The sequence below is a fragment of the Myotis myotis genome, unplaced genomic scaffold (genome assembly GCF_014108235.1).
Source record: "Myotis myotis isolate mMyoMyo1 unplaced genomic scaffold, mMyoMyo1.p scaffold_m19_p_6, whole genome shotgun sequence".
Taxonomy (NCBI): Eukaryota; Metazoa; Chordata; class Mammalia; order Chiroptera; family Vespertilionidae; genus Myotis; species Myotis myotis.
In genome coordinates, this window is record NW_023416368.1 from 30,575,305 (window position 1) to 30,591,424 (window position 16,120).

At 37.9% G+C, this 16,120-nt stretch overlaps 1 protein-coding gene across 5 annotated transcripts in view; it reads right to left on the minus strand.

Moving 5' to 3' along the window:
• KDM3B (lysine demethylase 3B) overlaps nucleotides 1-16,120 on the minus strand; it is a 62,431-nt gene that overhangs the window by 31,602 nt on the left and 14,709 nt on the right. For 3 of the 5 annotated variants that reach the window (XM_036314749.1, XM_036314747.1, XM_036314750.1), the window contains exons 2-6: nucleotides 13,083-13,250; nucleotides 8,807-8,920; nucleotides 7,138-7,243; nucleotides 3,333-3,457; nucleotides 1,410-1,484 (exon numbers count right to left, since the gene is read on the minus strand). In XM_036314749.1, coding sequence (XP_036170642.1) covers nucleotides 1,410-1,484; nucleotides 3,333-3,457; nucleotides 7,138-7,243; nucleotides 8,807-8,920; nucleotides 13,083-13,250 — 588 coding nt within the window. Of the gene's footprint in view, nucleotides 1-1,409; nucleotides 1,485-3,332; nucleotides 3,458-7,137; nucleotides 7,244-8,806; nucleotides 8,921-13,082; nucleotides 13,251-15,051; nucleotides 15,190-16,120 lie in introns of those variants that run through there. The other 2 variants (XM_036314748.1, XM_036314751.1) reach the window with 2 other exon arrangements.

Genomic DNA, 16,120 nt, shown 5'->3' on the forward strand with positions numbered 1-16,120 from the left:
TCTAAGTTTCTAAATCTTTCATTTAAGAACTGTTTCTGTTTGCTAGAAATTGTTTTCATTTGGTCCTTTTAAAACTTGTTTAACCCTTCTTCAACCTCTACCACCACCCAGTTTTCATTGTTGTAAACCACAGAAGTATGATCAGTGAAATTTCTGCTTTCTTGCGTACTCATTCAAGAGATGAGGTGGATCTCTAAGGATGATTACTGTAAAACTTGGCAGAACTGTCAATAATAATTATTCTTTGCTAGCTAAGAAGATAGTCACATCATGGCAAAGCTGAAAAGGAAAGAATCAACATCTATTGCTGAAAACCGCCAACTTACAGAGCCTGGCTCACAGCAACATCCCTGAGCAACAACTTTTATATGTCCTCCTTACAGTGAGCTACTCACATGAAACCAGTACTCCCCAGCTACATATCTAACCAGTTGAACAGTACCTGGCACATAATAATCGAATAAATGAAATAAGGAAGGGAATAAAAAAGGGGCCCAATATACCATAAAAGTAATAGGTGTTTTCAGCCATGTAAACAAAGTCAAGAGACTTATCCAATTTGTGGCAATATTATATGTTGTAAAGAGCCATTAAATTTAACCCTGATTTTTCTTTTCCTACCCTCATCTTATTTTATGAAGTAAAAAATGACTGAATAAAGAAGATGAGGAAGAACTATATTTAGCATGAGTGGCCAAGATAGCAATATTACAGAGGTGCTAAGAGACTATGAGGAATATTTGGACAGCTGGCCATCCTAGTCAATATTTTACTGAAGGGAAATTGTACAGAATTCCTTGATTGGTTCAGGCACTGATTTAAAATGTATGTTTTTTGGACAATGATAATTTTGAATGAACCAAGAGTTTGTCTGGTTCATAGTAATTATAGAGTCATCCACTGTGTGCTGAGCACTGAACTAGGCACCTGTTTTATTTGACCTTCTTGGGATAAGGAAAATCAGATTCTTTTGGAGCTCAATACCACCTAATGGAAAGAAAAAGAGGATGTAACTTCTCTTCCATTTCTTATTATTGGGTAGGTCATGAATGTTACTTTATATTATGCTTATTATAGCTTTAACTATCTACTGTATCTTATTATAGCTTTAACTGTCTACTGTATCTTTCAAATATACCTGTTCTGGAAGAATATAAGAAGAAATAGTTAGGCTATGGAGTTCAAAACAGCTAGGCAACCTGGCCATGATTAAAAGAGTTTGCTCAGACTAGGTCTTTTTCTTGAAACTATTCTTCCTTAACTAGGCAAGACCATGAAAAAAAAAAAGAAATGTACAGTGGCCAGAGCTGAAGTCCAAAGGGTATCCATGGACAATACACATATAAGAAATCTACATAATAACATAATGCAAGGTCATGAGTCTACTCAGAGACAGTCTATTACTGTACCTCGTTCTGAGGCGTTGAATTATCCGTCAGCATCACATGAATCAGTCTGGGATCTACAGACTTGATCTCACCACTCTACAGTAGGAGCAGGATAACAGGTAATATGAAAAAGAAGGGAAAAGATTTAATACATTGTCTACCAAGAACACAATAATGTATTTTTCTAATCTATGTAATTATCTTTGTACTTTGGTAGAATAAAAGCTCTACCAGAGCAGGGATCTTTACTATCTTACTCACTGCTAGATAGCATCTGAAACAAAGTCTGGACTATGGTAAGCTTTAAGCATTTGGGTCTCTTTTAGGGATATTAATTTCAAATTCTAAAACCTTCATATTCTGTACATTAGAGAAACCAAAAACCTTCAGAACCAATAATCATTCAAAGCACCACTCTACTATTAAAGAATAAAAGCTTTTGGAAGGGGCCAATTTGACACTGTCAGATTTAATGTACATATACTTTGACCTAGCAATTCCACAACTGGGAACTTACCCCAATAAATAATGTGAAACAGTGTACAATGATATATGTTCAAGGATATTCACTGTGGCATTATATATATTATTGAAAATACTGTCAATGATTTAAATGTCCATCAATTTTAGACTAAGTTAGTCATGATACATCCATCCAGTTAAATATGTATCTATTTTAAAAGAACAAGTCAGATTTCTATATATTTACACAGAAAGATGTTAACTTACAATTAAGTAAACAAAAGTAAATTATAGAAGAATATATAATATACACCAAACAGTTAATAGTGGTTACTACTGTGGGTAGTGATATTTGACTAGGGGAGGGGATAGCTTTTAATATCTACTTTATATATGTATATTGTTTAAAATTTTAAATGAAAATTAAATTAATAATTTTTTTAAAACTCAAAAAAATAAAATAATTACGCTTATATTTACACGTGACTGCCAAGGCCAAGTCTGAAACGAATTCAAAGGTATATAAATACAAATCTGTTTGCTTCAAAACACTCATCTAGTGCTTTTCTGACACAATTCTCCAGGTTGCTCTAGATCAGTGGTTCTCAACCTTCCTAATGCTGCGACCCTTTAATACAGTTCCTCACGTTGTGGTGACCCCCAATTTCATTGTTACAAATTGAACATAATTAAAGCATAGTGACTAATCACAAAAACAATATGTAATTATATATATGTTTTCCGATGGTCTTAGGCGACCCCTGTGAAAGGGTCGTTCGACCCCCAAAGGGGTCGAGACCCACAGGTTAAGAATCGCTGCTCTAGATGCTATGCTTCTGTTTACTTCATTAGAAACAATTTTTCCGCCAAAACCGGTTTGGCTCAGTGGATAGAGCGTCGGCCTACGGACTGAAAGGTCCCAGGTTCGATTCCGGTCAAGGGCATGTACCTGGGTTGCGGGCACATCCCCAGTGGGAGGTGTGCAGGAGGCAGCTGATCGATGTTTCTCTCTCATCGATGTTTCTGGCTCTCTATCTCTCTCCTTTCCTCTCTGTGAAAAATCAATAAAATATATTAAAAAAAAAAAAAAAAAAAGAAACAATTTTTCCAATATCTAAGGGAGAGTGGCATAAGTATTATAAAACCAAATGCTAACTAGATTTTTAACTACTACTAACCTTTATGATAAAATTATAATAGCACTTCACATTTGTATATTGTTTTTACAGATTTTAAAACATTTTCAAATACATTATCTCACTTCCCAACAGTGCTGGGAGATCAGTGGGGAGGAAGGGGGTGCCTAATTAACTCTAATTTATATATGAGAACAACGAGGTTAAGAAAGTTGAACAGCTTTTCTTCTCAAGGTCATACGGTCATTAAGCAATAGAGCCACATATGGAATCCAAGTCTTCTTACTCAGGATGTTCCCTTTTTCTACACCTGTAAGATGAAATAACACATAACACAAAGCCTTACCTCAATTATAGACACATCCATAAGACGAGTAATGGAATCTTGATGGTTTACAATACCATAGAGCCAACTTTCTTCCCCCTCTGGCTGATATACTTTGACCCTGTGACCTTGAACACTGTAGGGACCTAATGGAGAGATAAGTCAGTATAAGATATTTTTGGCTATGCTATATTTCATAATTGTTTCTAAAAGCAGAAGGAAAACCATATAATGTAGATATATGGCACTTTTAGTCTTCTTGTATGGAGTTGAATGAGCAATTTCAGATTTACCATACTCAGCAATTTAAAAAGAAAACATAGCCCTAGCCCGTTTGGCTCACTGGGCAGAGCGTCAGCCTGCAGATTAAAGGTTCTGGGTTCGATTCCGGTCAAGGGCACATACTTGGTCCTAGGCCTGGTTGATGTGTTCAGGAGGCAACTAATTGATGTATTTCTCTCACATTAATGTTTTTCTCTGTCTTTCCCTCTCTCTTCCACTATCCCTAAAAATCAATGGAAAAATATCCTCGGGCCCTGACCAGTTTGGCTCAGTGGCTAGAGTGTCGGCCTGTGGACTGAAGAGTCCCAGGTTCGATTCCGGTCAAGGGCATGTACCTTGGTTGCAGGCACATCCCCAGTAGGGGGTGTGCAGGAGGCAGCTGATCGATGTTTCTCTCTCATCGATGTTTCTAATTCTCTATCCCTCTCCCTTCCTCTCTGTAAAAAATCACAATAAAATATATTTAAAAAAAATATATTCTCAGGTGAGGATTAACAAAAACAAACAAAGAAAAATAAAACACAGTTTTCCCAGTGACCTTTGTAACTTTAGTTTATTTAGAAAATTTCTTAGAATCTCCCAGGCCTCTGATTTTACCTTATCTCAATCTCCCCATTCTAAAATACAAGGAAGAGGAAGGAAACTTACAAATAAAAAACTACAGGTAGTATGAGAATGTACTCAGATCTGACACATACATATAAAAAAGTTGGAGGCCAGCCGAAACCGGTTTGGCTCAGTGGACAGAGCGTCAGCCTGCGGACTGAGGGGTCCCAGGTTCGATTCCGGTCAAGGGCATGTACCTGGGTTGCGGGCACATCCCCGGTGGGGGATGTGCAGGAGGCAGTTGATCGATGTTTCTCTCTCATCGATGTTTCTAACTCTCTCTATCTCTCTCCCTTCCTCTCTGTGAAAAATCAATAAAATATATTTAAAAAAAAAAAAAAAGTTGGAGGCCAATAAGTTGAATGTACTATTTTGTTAAGTGATCATATGAATGATATATAACCATTTACATGCTACTATCTGACTTTCAATGACAGTAGGTAGAGAGTTCAATTTATGAGGTTACCAACCTCTATACTAATAATAGTCTGACAAATATAGCACCTGTCTTCTTAGGAACACAGTTTCAAATATATTACTTTATCAGCTGGTAATGTTACCCTGCAATATCAGCTGGCCCTCATTACCAGCTGATAAATATATTCTCTCTCTTGCATATCTTATACATTTGAGACTATATAGCTAAATACTACTTACTTTAAGTGATCTTTGAGCTATAATTAAGCTTCCTTAATTTTTCTGTACGTACTCATATACACCTCCATCTCTTATTCTGTTCATTTGATTTTCTTCTCTCTGCTATCAATTTTTCCACACATTCTTTCTTCCCCATATCTTTCCTTGATTATTAAACATCATTTTATCTTGATACTCTTTTTCCCTAAATAGGCCTGTGTACCTATGCCTTCCTTTACCTACTTAGATTTAGTTTGATAAAAGAGAACCAAGGACACTATTTCACTGAAAATCATGATCATAATGAGGTTCAGAAAGGAAGAAGTTGATGTACAACATGAAGGGAAAGATAAATGAAGTAACAGTCTACACTTTGTATAGAATCTTGGGCAAAATCTGTATCTGAACATGAAGAAAGTAATAATTCTTTCTGGTTTTCATTCATATTTATTTATTTATTATTGACTACAGGCCCGGTGCACCAGATTCGTACACTGGGGCGGGGGAGGGAGGGTGCTCAGCTCAGACTGTGCCCTTTTGCAGTCCGGGAGCCTTCAGGGGATGTCTGCTGGCAGTTGGACATTCTTAGCACTGCTGCGGAGGTGGGAGAGACTCCCGCCACTGCTGCTGCTGCACTAGCCAGCCTTGAGCCCGGCTTCTGGCTGAGTGGCACTCCCCCTGTGGGAGCACACTGACCACCAGGAGGCAGCTCCTGAGTTGAGCGTCTGCCCCCTGGTGGTCAGTGCACATCATCATAGCAACCGGTTGTTCTGCCGTTCGGTCGATTTGCATATTAGGGTTTTATTATATAGGATTTCAGAAAGGAAGGGAGAAAAGGAGAGATAGAAACATTAATGTTGAGAGAGAATCACTGATTGGCCACATCCTCTCCACCCCCACCCTGTATGCCCCACACTGGGATCAAGCCCACAACCCCAGCACATGCCCTGACTGATTTTTTAAAAAAATAACATGCTGTTAATGTGTTGTAGGTAGTTACAAGAGCAGAGCAAGGATGATGGGGCAGGTATAGAAGGTCACCAGGGAGGAAAGCCACAGGTACCTAGCAACGGACAATCAACTGTAGGGTGGGACCTCACCCCCAGGGTGACTTGTCCTCCCCATGCATAGTCACATGGTGACTCCCTGACCTTTCCTCCTTAGAGATAACATCTATGCCTCAGTTGTATTTTTAGCTCCAGGTCCAGATGAACAACAAAACTAGCCACTGCTGAAGCCAGGATCCGCTGCATTGAATAAGGACCCCTTGCCCTGGTGTTGGCCAATCAAACCAGTGTAGACCAGAACCCTGAAAGGACAGGGTTTCCAAGCAGAATATTCCAAAACTGCTGAATATTCTATTAAGATCTTTTCCTGAAACCTCCCCTAAAATCTCTACCTATAAAACCCTTAGGATGGAGGACCCAGGGTGCTCTCCCTCCCAGGAGCACACCCTTGCCTTTCCCTTCTCCCACCCTATCCCTGCCCAAGGTACATTACCATTAGCTTCTTCACTCCAAGCTCCAAGGGCCCTTTCTTTACCTCTATAACTTGTTTCCTAAAACCATTTCTTCTAGGAATTACTTTTTTACTTCTGTGATTTACCAAGTAAGTGTTCTCTTATAGTTTTGGTCTTTACTATGAATTCTTTCCTAGCCAGAACCCAACTACCGAGGTTGCTGAACCCAGGTTTGGTCTGACCTTGCTGATTTGACACATTGTGCCATTCCTGCCACCTATAACAAATGGGAATGAGTCTGTGGACACCTTCCTTTATGAATATATCTTGCACTCTAAGTTGTTATTTGTTGGTGTCAACAGTCTTTAGTCCTTGAGATCCTTACAGACAGTAGGCTCAAGAAAAGCAGAGATATTCTCTAGCTCATGGTTATATCCTCAGTACCTTAATATTGTGTCTACTACAAGATTAGTCCTTAATAATAATATTTAAGAAATGAAGAAATAGCCCAGCCAGTGTGGCTCAATGGTTGACCCATGAACCAGGAAGTCACAGTTCGATCTGGTCAGACACATGCCAGAGTTGTGGACTTGATCCCCTGCAGGTGTGTGCAGAACGTGGTTGATTGATGATTCTCTCTTATCAATGATGTTTCACTCTCCCCTCCCCCCACTCTTCCTCCCTCTCTCTGAAACCAATAAAAACATACTTAAAAAAACACACATAGGAAAAGAAGAAACAACAAAACAAAACTCACATCACAACAAGACTATGTATTACAGCCCTGGCCAGTGACCATATACTTGATTCAGAGTTCAGGAACAGAAGACTACCTGTTCTTACCTCGGCTAAATATCTCTTGTAGCTTTTGGTCACTGATCAAAGCATTAACTGTTTCTCTCAGTGCAGCATGTTCCAAAAGAATCTGGTTTTGGCTCTCTGTTCCCATCTGGTAAAGATAAGAGAAGAAAATAACTGAATATTAAAATGAATACCAATAATATCTAACCAGATGAGAAAAATCATACCCATGAGGGTATGACTTGTCAAAGAATGTTCTATAGAACCCTAGTCTTATGAGATCTCTGTAGAAAATAAGGATGCTAAGATCAATTAGGTTTGGAAATATTATATGTCTTTCTATATATAACAGCATATTAAAGGCTCTGAGAAGGCATAGGAAAAGAATCTGTTTATGTCAGTATTTCTCATACTTATTTGACCACAAAACATTTTCTTGCATATAAATCTTTTTGCTTATTTTAATATTTATCCAACATTTACCAAGTGCTTACCCATATAAGCACTAGTATTAAAAGATGGATAGCCCTAACCGGTTTGGCTCAGTGGATAGAGTGTTGGCCTGCAGACAGAAGGGTCCCAGGTTCAATTCGGGTCAAGGGCATGTAACTTAGTTGCGGGCACATCCTCAGTAGGGAGTGTGCAGGAGGCAGCTGATCAATGTTTCTCTCTCATCGATGTTTCTAACTCTTTATCCCTCTCCCTCCTCTCTGTAAAAAATCAATAAAATATATATTTTTTAAAAAAGATGGATAAAGCAAGGTTGATAAGAGAGTGAAGCCTTAATGAGGGAGAAAAAAAAATATTGACAAAGAAATCATTATTAATATGTCACAGAATATAGTTTAGAAAATATTTCTCTTAACTGCCTCAATAAGACAGCAAAACTCTTCTAAGCCTTCTAATTTTTATTTTATTTTTTAAATTTAAATTCGTTATTGTTGAAAGTATTACATGTCTCTACTCCCCCTCCCCCCACCCCAGCACATGTCCCTGCCCCTCTACTGTCTGTTATGTTTATATGCATGCATACAAGTCCTTTGGTTGATCTCCCCCACGACCCCCCACCCCCACCCCCACCCCCAACTCCCATCCTCCCCTGCCTTCCTTCTGAGGCTCGACAGTCTGTTCAATGCTTCTGTGTCTGGATCTATTTTAGTTCATCAGTTTATGCTGATCATTATAAGGCCTCCTAATTTTTAATCTTCAGACAGTAACTCTTATTAATGAGAAATAAATATTAGCATCCCTAAATTTTTAAACTCTAACTCAGATGTTAGTTTGTTTAAACTACTAACTTATCCCTTTTCTTTGTAACTAAAGATATACCTAAGGTCTTCAATATTTAATGCTGCTCAGAATCAACACAAACTCCCAGCTTCCATGCCACTGACACAAGTGTAGACCCCCTCAAACTCAAGTTATAGAAGTAACCACTTCTGGGAAGCTGCCTCTTCTGAGAAAGCAAGCAAAATTGTGGTCTTAAGTGTTGAGTGATTTAAGGGTGGGGTGGAGTTGTGTAGAAGAAAGAAGCTTCAGTTAAAAATTGTACTTTTTAAGGGAGCAGAAAAACACTAAAAGGCACAGGGAATTATTGGAAGGAAATATTTTATTTCAATGCTAAAAGAAAAATGGAAACACCATATTTATAACCAACAAAGAAATTAACAAACAGAGAAACAAGTTTAGGACTACAGCAAGTGTTAATTACCTGGAACAGATGCAACCCATTAGTATCTGACAGGAAACGAAGCTCTCGATCCAGAAGGTATTCAACTGGAACCACAGAACCCAAACCGAGTTTATCTACTAAGGGAGTGAAAGTCTGCGAAGTACAATGACAAGAAATTTATTAGAACTTAGAAAAGAAAATAATAATTGAACCAAATCTCTAACTTTAGAGAAAATATCCATTATTAATAAATCTTTCACACTAGTAAATATAGATAAACTAAAGCCTAAGTCCTTGGAAACATTCCTAACCTAGCATCTGGCCCTCAAATAATCATAGAAAGCAAACTAGAGCAGAAAGTTAGGTTGATACTCTTTACAACTAAAAAGGAAAAGAAGAATGAGAAATTCCTCATTTTCTCCAGGGATCTGACTAATCTTAAAGCCTGGCTTCAAGAAGGCTAGTTTAACATTAAATTCCCAGAATAAAGAGTTACACCATTATCATCTCTAGAACTCTTAAAATCTTTGTGAGATTTCAAAAATAACCACTGGTATAAATATGCATGAGCAAATTCCTATTACTATTTCATAAATAAATAGCCTACAAAGTCACCCAGGAACCCATATCTGTTTGAGCTTCTTCTAAAAGTTCAATTGGCCCTGACTGGTTTGGCTCAGTGGATACAGCGTCGGCCTGGGGACTGAGGGGTCCCAGGTTCGATTCTGGTCAAGGGCATGTACCTTGGTTGTGGGCACATCCCCAGTACGGGGTGTGCAGGAGGCAGCTGATCGATGTTTCTCTCTCATTGATGTTTCTAACTCTCTATCCCTCTCCCTTCCTCTCTCTAAAAAATCAATAAAATAGCCAGAACCGGTTTGGCTAAGTGGATAGAGCGTCGGCCTGTGGACTGAAAGGTCCCAGGTTCGATTCCGGTCAAGGGCATGTACCTGGGTTTCGGGCACATCCCCAGTAGGGGGCGTGCAGGAGGCAGCTGATCGATGTTTCTCTCTCAACGATGTTTCTGGCTCTCTATCCCTCTCCCTTCCTCTCTGTAAAAAATCAATAAAATATATTTTTAAAAAAATCAATAAAATATATTTAAAAAAATAAAAATAAAAGTTCAATTGGTCCTAGCCGGTTTGGCTCAGTGGATAGAAAGTCGGCTTGTGGACTGAAGGGTCCCAGGTTCGATTCCAGCCAAGGACACATGCCCGGCCTTGCAGGCTCAATCCCCAGTAGGGATGTGCAGGAGGCAGCTGATCAATGATTCTCTCTCATCATGGAGGTTTCTAACTCTCTTCCCCGCTCGCTTCCTACCTGAAATCATTAAAAATATATTTAAAACATAAAAATAAATAAAAGTTCAATTGGAAAGTGGCCTTAAAAACAAATGAAAAAAGTGTAGCAAGTGATATTATATTATCAACAGGTAAAAAATATTTGTTTGTAATATTATTTAATTTGGTTAACCACAGAATTGATTTATGTTTTTAGATTTTTAAAAAAATGTAACCTTGCCCTAACCGGTTTGGCTCAGTGGATAGAGCATTGGCCTACGGACTGAAAGGTCCCAGGTTCGATTTGGGTCAAGGGCATGTACCTTGGTTGTGGGCACATCCCCAGTTTCTAACTCTCTATCCCTCTCCTTTCCTCTCTGTAAAAAATCAATTAAAAAAAATAAAAAAGTAACCTTTTATGCCAATACTTTGCCAACAAGGATTGATACAAACGGATACTCTCAGAATTAAATTTTATAGCACTATTTTGTCTGAATTAAGAAATCAAAACTTAATAATAATAAAAAACAAACTTTAAGCACAAAAAGTGAAAATAAACAAGTGTGACTATATCAAACTAAAAAAGCTCTGCATAGCACAAATGACCAACAAAATAAAAAGGCAACATACAAAATGGGAGAAAATATTTGTAATCATGTATGTAGTAAGGGGTTAATATCTAAAACATAAAAAAGAAACTCATATACAACTCAATAGCAAAAAAAAAAATCTGATTTAAAAATGAGCAAATCACCCGAACAGACATTTTCCCAAAGAAGATATACAAATGGCCAACAGATACCACAATGAGCTATCACCTCAAGCCAGTCAGAATGGCTATCATCAAGATAAAAGATAAGTGCTGGCAAGGATGTAGAACAAGCATGTCAAACTCGAGGCCCACAACGAATATTTTTGCAGCCCAGCCAATATAAAGGTATGTAAGAAATGTTTTAATTCCAATTTCATAATCTAATTTTTACAATATCCTGTTATATATAATTATTAATAACGAACTACAATGTTCGCTAATGACTGATTACTACAATCGTGTTGCATTCATTTCCCTTATGCGCAGGCGCACCATTTCTCTCCACTAATACTAGCAGTGAATATTTTAGCAGCCGATGGCCACGTCATTAGTCTTGGACTGACTTGTTTGGTGCGCAACAGGAAATATTTCGCTTTCTGAGAACAAGAAAAATAGGTTTATTTGCGTTATACTTATTAATTTGTGCAGTTATTCAGTGTCTGGTTAAGTTAATGTTCAAGAAAAAATATTAATTTTTATTAAAATGTTCTATTATTTTATATTATTGATTACTCATTTATTTCAGCCCTTTGTATTCAGCATGTCTCTCTCAAAATCAACCTATTTCTATGAAAACTGAAGCGTTTGTTTTTTTGCAGCCCACATAAACTTAAACCTTGTTTATTTGGCCCGTGTTAGCCTTTGAATTTGACATGCTTGATATAGAGAAAAGGGAACCCTTGTGTACTGTTGGTAAGAATGTAAACAGGTATAGCTACTAAGGAGAGCAGTATGGAGCTTCCTCAAACGTGTTTAAGTAGCCCAGCTGTATTTAGTGGTTGAGTATTGACCCATGAACCAGATCACAGTTTGATTCTGGTCAGGACACATGTACGAGTTGCCTGCTCGATTTCTAGGAGGAGGCAATGCAGGAGGTAGCCAATCAATGATCCTCTCTTATCAATGATGATTTCTATCTCTCTCCCTTCCCTTCCCTTCTATGAAATCAATAAAAATATATTAAAAATAAAAGATCCTGGCCAGTGCGGCTCAGTGGTGGAGCGTCAACTCTGGAACCAAGAGGTCACTGGTTTGAATCCCAGTCAGGGCACATGCCCGGGTTGCCGGCTAGATCCCCAGGAGGGGATGTGTAGGAGGCAGTAGATAGATTATGTTCTTCCTCATTGATGTTTCTCTCTCTCTACCCATCTCCCTTCCTTTCTCTAAAAATCAACAAAAACATTCATTTATTAAAAAAAGAAAAGAAACTACCAATATATATTTTTTAAATTTTTAAAATAGAACTACCATATGATCCAGCAACCCCTCTTCTGGGTATGTATCTGAAGGAAATTAGATCACTATCTCAAAGAGATTTCTGTACCCCAATGTTCACTTCAGCATTATTTACAATAGCCAAGACATGAAACAACATAAGTGTCCAGTGATGGATGAATGGATAAATAAAATGTGTGTGTATACAAACTAATATTAGCCATAAAAAAGTAGAAAATCCTGCCATTTGCAACAACAGGGATGAAACCTGAGGGCATTATGCTAAATGAAATAAACCAGAGAGAGAGAAAGACAAATAGTATATGATCTCACTTATGCAAAATCTTAAAAACAAAACAAAACTGAACTCATAGATATAGAAAGTAGACTGGTGGTTGCCAGGATTGGGGGGAGTGGAAGAAATGGGTAAAGGTGATCAAAGGATACAAACTTCAGTTATAGGATGAATCAGTTCTGGGAATCTAATGTAAGCATGGTAACTATAACTAACAATACTGTATTGTATACTTTAGAGTTTCAAAGAGAATAAATCTTAAAAGTTCTTACCACACACACACAAAAGTAACAATGTGAGTCAATGTACATGTTAATTAACACTGTGGTAATCTTTTCAGAATATATTTGTATATCAAATCATGTTGTACACTTATACAATGTTAAATGTCAATTACATCTCAACAAAGCTGGGGGAAAAAGTTTCTATGGAAAAAGTATATTTTAAGGATTATAAACATTGTTTCACAGTCTTGCTATGAGAAAAGAACAAGATATGAAAAATTGAGAAACAAAAAATATAAAATATTGTGTAATATACAAATTTTCAGAGGACACAGGAGAAAACATGTCTCCCAATTTTTGCTTTGGTAACTTCAGAATAAAAGTATGTTAAGGACAAAACTTGGTGTTTGGGGAATTCAAAAGAGTTCAACCATAGTTCATAGTATAAGAATAAAGTCCAAATATATCCCTAGCCAATAAAGTCACTCACCAGGGCTGGCCACTGTGCAATTGAGACTCGAGTGCCCTGGACAAGGACAGGATCCTTTCGGGGTGCCCATACTAGAGAGCCTTCCAACAGAAGAACAATAACTTCTTCAGCATGAACTTTAACCCAGGAGTGCTGCTTCCAGTTACAGCCATCAAATTCTACAAAGATCTGCAAAAAGATATAAAAAGAAGTTTGGAAAAATCCCACACTGTAACATATAAACAAACATAAACCCCATTTTGAACAGTGACTAGGAAAAATTCTACTAACTTGTTTTTATTTTAATGGATTTCAATAAAAACCAATCTTACTTCAGAGCCAGGTAGCTAGTAGTCTCAGCCTCACTCTGAAAGCAGGAACAGAATGAAGGAGGCATGAATTATCCACAGTTAGTAAATTTTAGCTGTAATCTTAATGAAATTTGTAACTCTTAGTTTCCAATTCATATCTATGTACACTAGCTGGAGGGCTTACTATGTATAAAGGCACTGTGCTAGGTTCAGGAATACAAAGAGAAATCAAGTACATTTTCTGCTCTCAAGAAGTTCATAATCTAATAGATAGGAAAAAAACATTTTACACTTCTAAAGTGACCATGAACTTCTTAAATAATTTTTTGAACAGGTGATATATGCACATGATACAAAATTCAAAAGGGTAAACAGAGGGGCGGAGGAGTTGCCCTCCTAGTTCTGGATTTTTAAAATACCATGTGATCTCATATCTGCCAGCAGAGGTATGCTGTCGTCACAATGATGCTTTGCTTCCTCCCAGAAGAGACACTCCACTTTTTGAGATACACTTAAGCACATTACAAGTTACTGTGTTTTTTAAATGAAACCATAGTTTTCTAATAAATAGTATGCTTAGGTTTGGCTTTTCCATATAAATTCTGACTTCTGAGTATGTTCAACAAACACAGCATAAAGAGCAATACATGTGCATATAGGTATTGTTATTTAGAATAGATATGCCCAGTGCCTAAAATATACCTGGTCACAAAAGACGGGCTAGAGTATTTATTTATATTCCACTCATTTCAAAGAATTTTAGTTGGCTTTTGGGAAATACATGCAATCTATAATAATAATAAAAGCGTAATATGCTAATTAGACCAGGCGGCCTTCCGGAAGAAGCCGGGGTGCGAGGGAAGCCCAGGTCCTGGGTGCCAGAGGGAAGCCAGTGCCAGCAGCCGGAGGAAGGAAGGCCTACTCTTGCACAAATTTCATGCGTTGGGCCTCTAGTAAAATGATAAAACATAAATTTAAATATCAGGGCCAAGCAAACTACATCAGGAAGTCACTATCAAAGTATAAAAAGGGAAAACTTAAGCAGGCAATAAGGATCTATTCAGTTACATAATTGAGTGATGTATTTGGCTTTGAGCTTCCTTTTTAAAGGCCAATCTGAAAATGGAGAGGTCAGTTGCATAGTTCTCACTGCCTTAAAGGAAAACATAAAGCAATTACTCAGGGAAGCAACCCTTTCCCAACCACGTGGCTCTCTTTTTTTTAAAATATATTTTATTGATTTTTTACAGAGAGGAAGGAAGAGAGATAGAGAGTTAGAAACATCAATGAGAGAGAAACATCGATCAGCTGCCTCCTGCACATCTCCCACTGGGGATGTGCCCGCAACCCAGGTACATGCCCTTGACCGGAATCGAACCTGGGACCCTTCAGTCCGCAGGCCGACGCTCCATCCACTGAGCCAAACCGGTTTCGGCCCACTTGGCTCTCTTAAGAAATTTCTCACATGGCCCTAGCTGGTTTGACTCAGTGGATAGAGCATCTGCCTAAAGACTGAAGGGTCCTGGGTTCAATTCTGATCAAGGGCACATGCCTAGGTTGCTCCCAGTAGGGGGTGTGCAGGAAGCAGCCAATCAATGATTCTCATCATTGATGTTTCTATCTCTCCCTCTCCCTTCCTCTCTGAAATAAATAAAAATATATTTAAAAAATTTTCTCACATGAAGTTTCCTAAGGCAACAATGAGTGATGTAGGACAATGTCAGAATCCCCACAGCAGTGACTCGCAACTGGGAACCATGGAATAACCAGGAAGATCTGTAGGTATTAAGGGCACAAAGCATTTCCTGCAGACTGAACACTAGAGGTCTGTACATGCATGTATTATTACTTTTTAAACATGATTATGTAATGAATAAAATTCAAATCCATTAAAATTGTTTCTGAGTTCCAAACAGCTTTTGTTTGTATATATGTTGTCATCCAGTCAACATAAAAATTAGTTACAACTATATGCAAATTCAGGATAGTTATATTTAAAAAGTATGGAACCATTCATTGCTCAGTAGTCTAGCAAGGTTTAATTTTCTCACAGGCAAATACTTGTGAAGTGCATTGCTGAAAAGTTATCCCAGAAATTAAATTCATTATGTAAAGTTGTAGTTTTATTATTTGTAATATACCACACAAGCTTCACTTCTACTTAAAAAAATAAGCCCTGGTTGGTATGCTCAATAGTTAGAGCATCTGCTGGCACTCTGAAGGGTCGGGGTTGGATTCCTGGTCAAGGGCACATACCTGGGTTGCAGGTTTACTCCTGCCCCTGGTCCTGTGGGAGGCAACCAGTTGATGTGTCTCTCTCACATCGGTGTCTCCCCCCCCCCCCTTCCACCCTTTCACTCTCTAAAAAGCAATGGAAAAAATATCCTCACGTGAAGGTTAAGCAAAAAATAAAAAATAAAAACCATGATGGGGAAACAAGGCTCAGAAAGGGGCAGCATGATTTTTACAGAGAACACTGAACTGCATTATATTTAATATATTAATGTATTTAATATAACATATACATATATATGTTCTAAAGGAATAAAACAATTTAAGTAGCTTGCAGGCAGCTAGAAGAGTTGTATTTAAGTGCAGACCCAGGCACTAAGAAAGGTAGTTAGTAGCATAATGAACAAAGCTTGGGGTTTATGTTCCAGGAGGCTTGGATTTGAGTCTTGGCTCCACTCTATATTAATTGCAAAACTTGGGCAGGTCACTTTTCCCTCCTCAAGTCTTGGTTTCCTC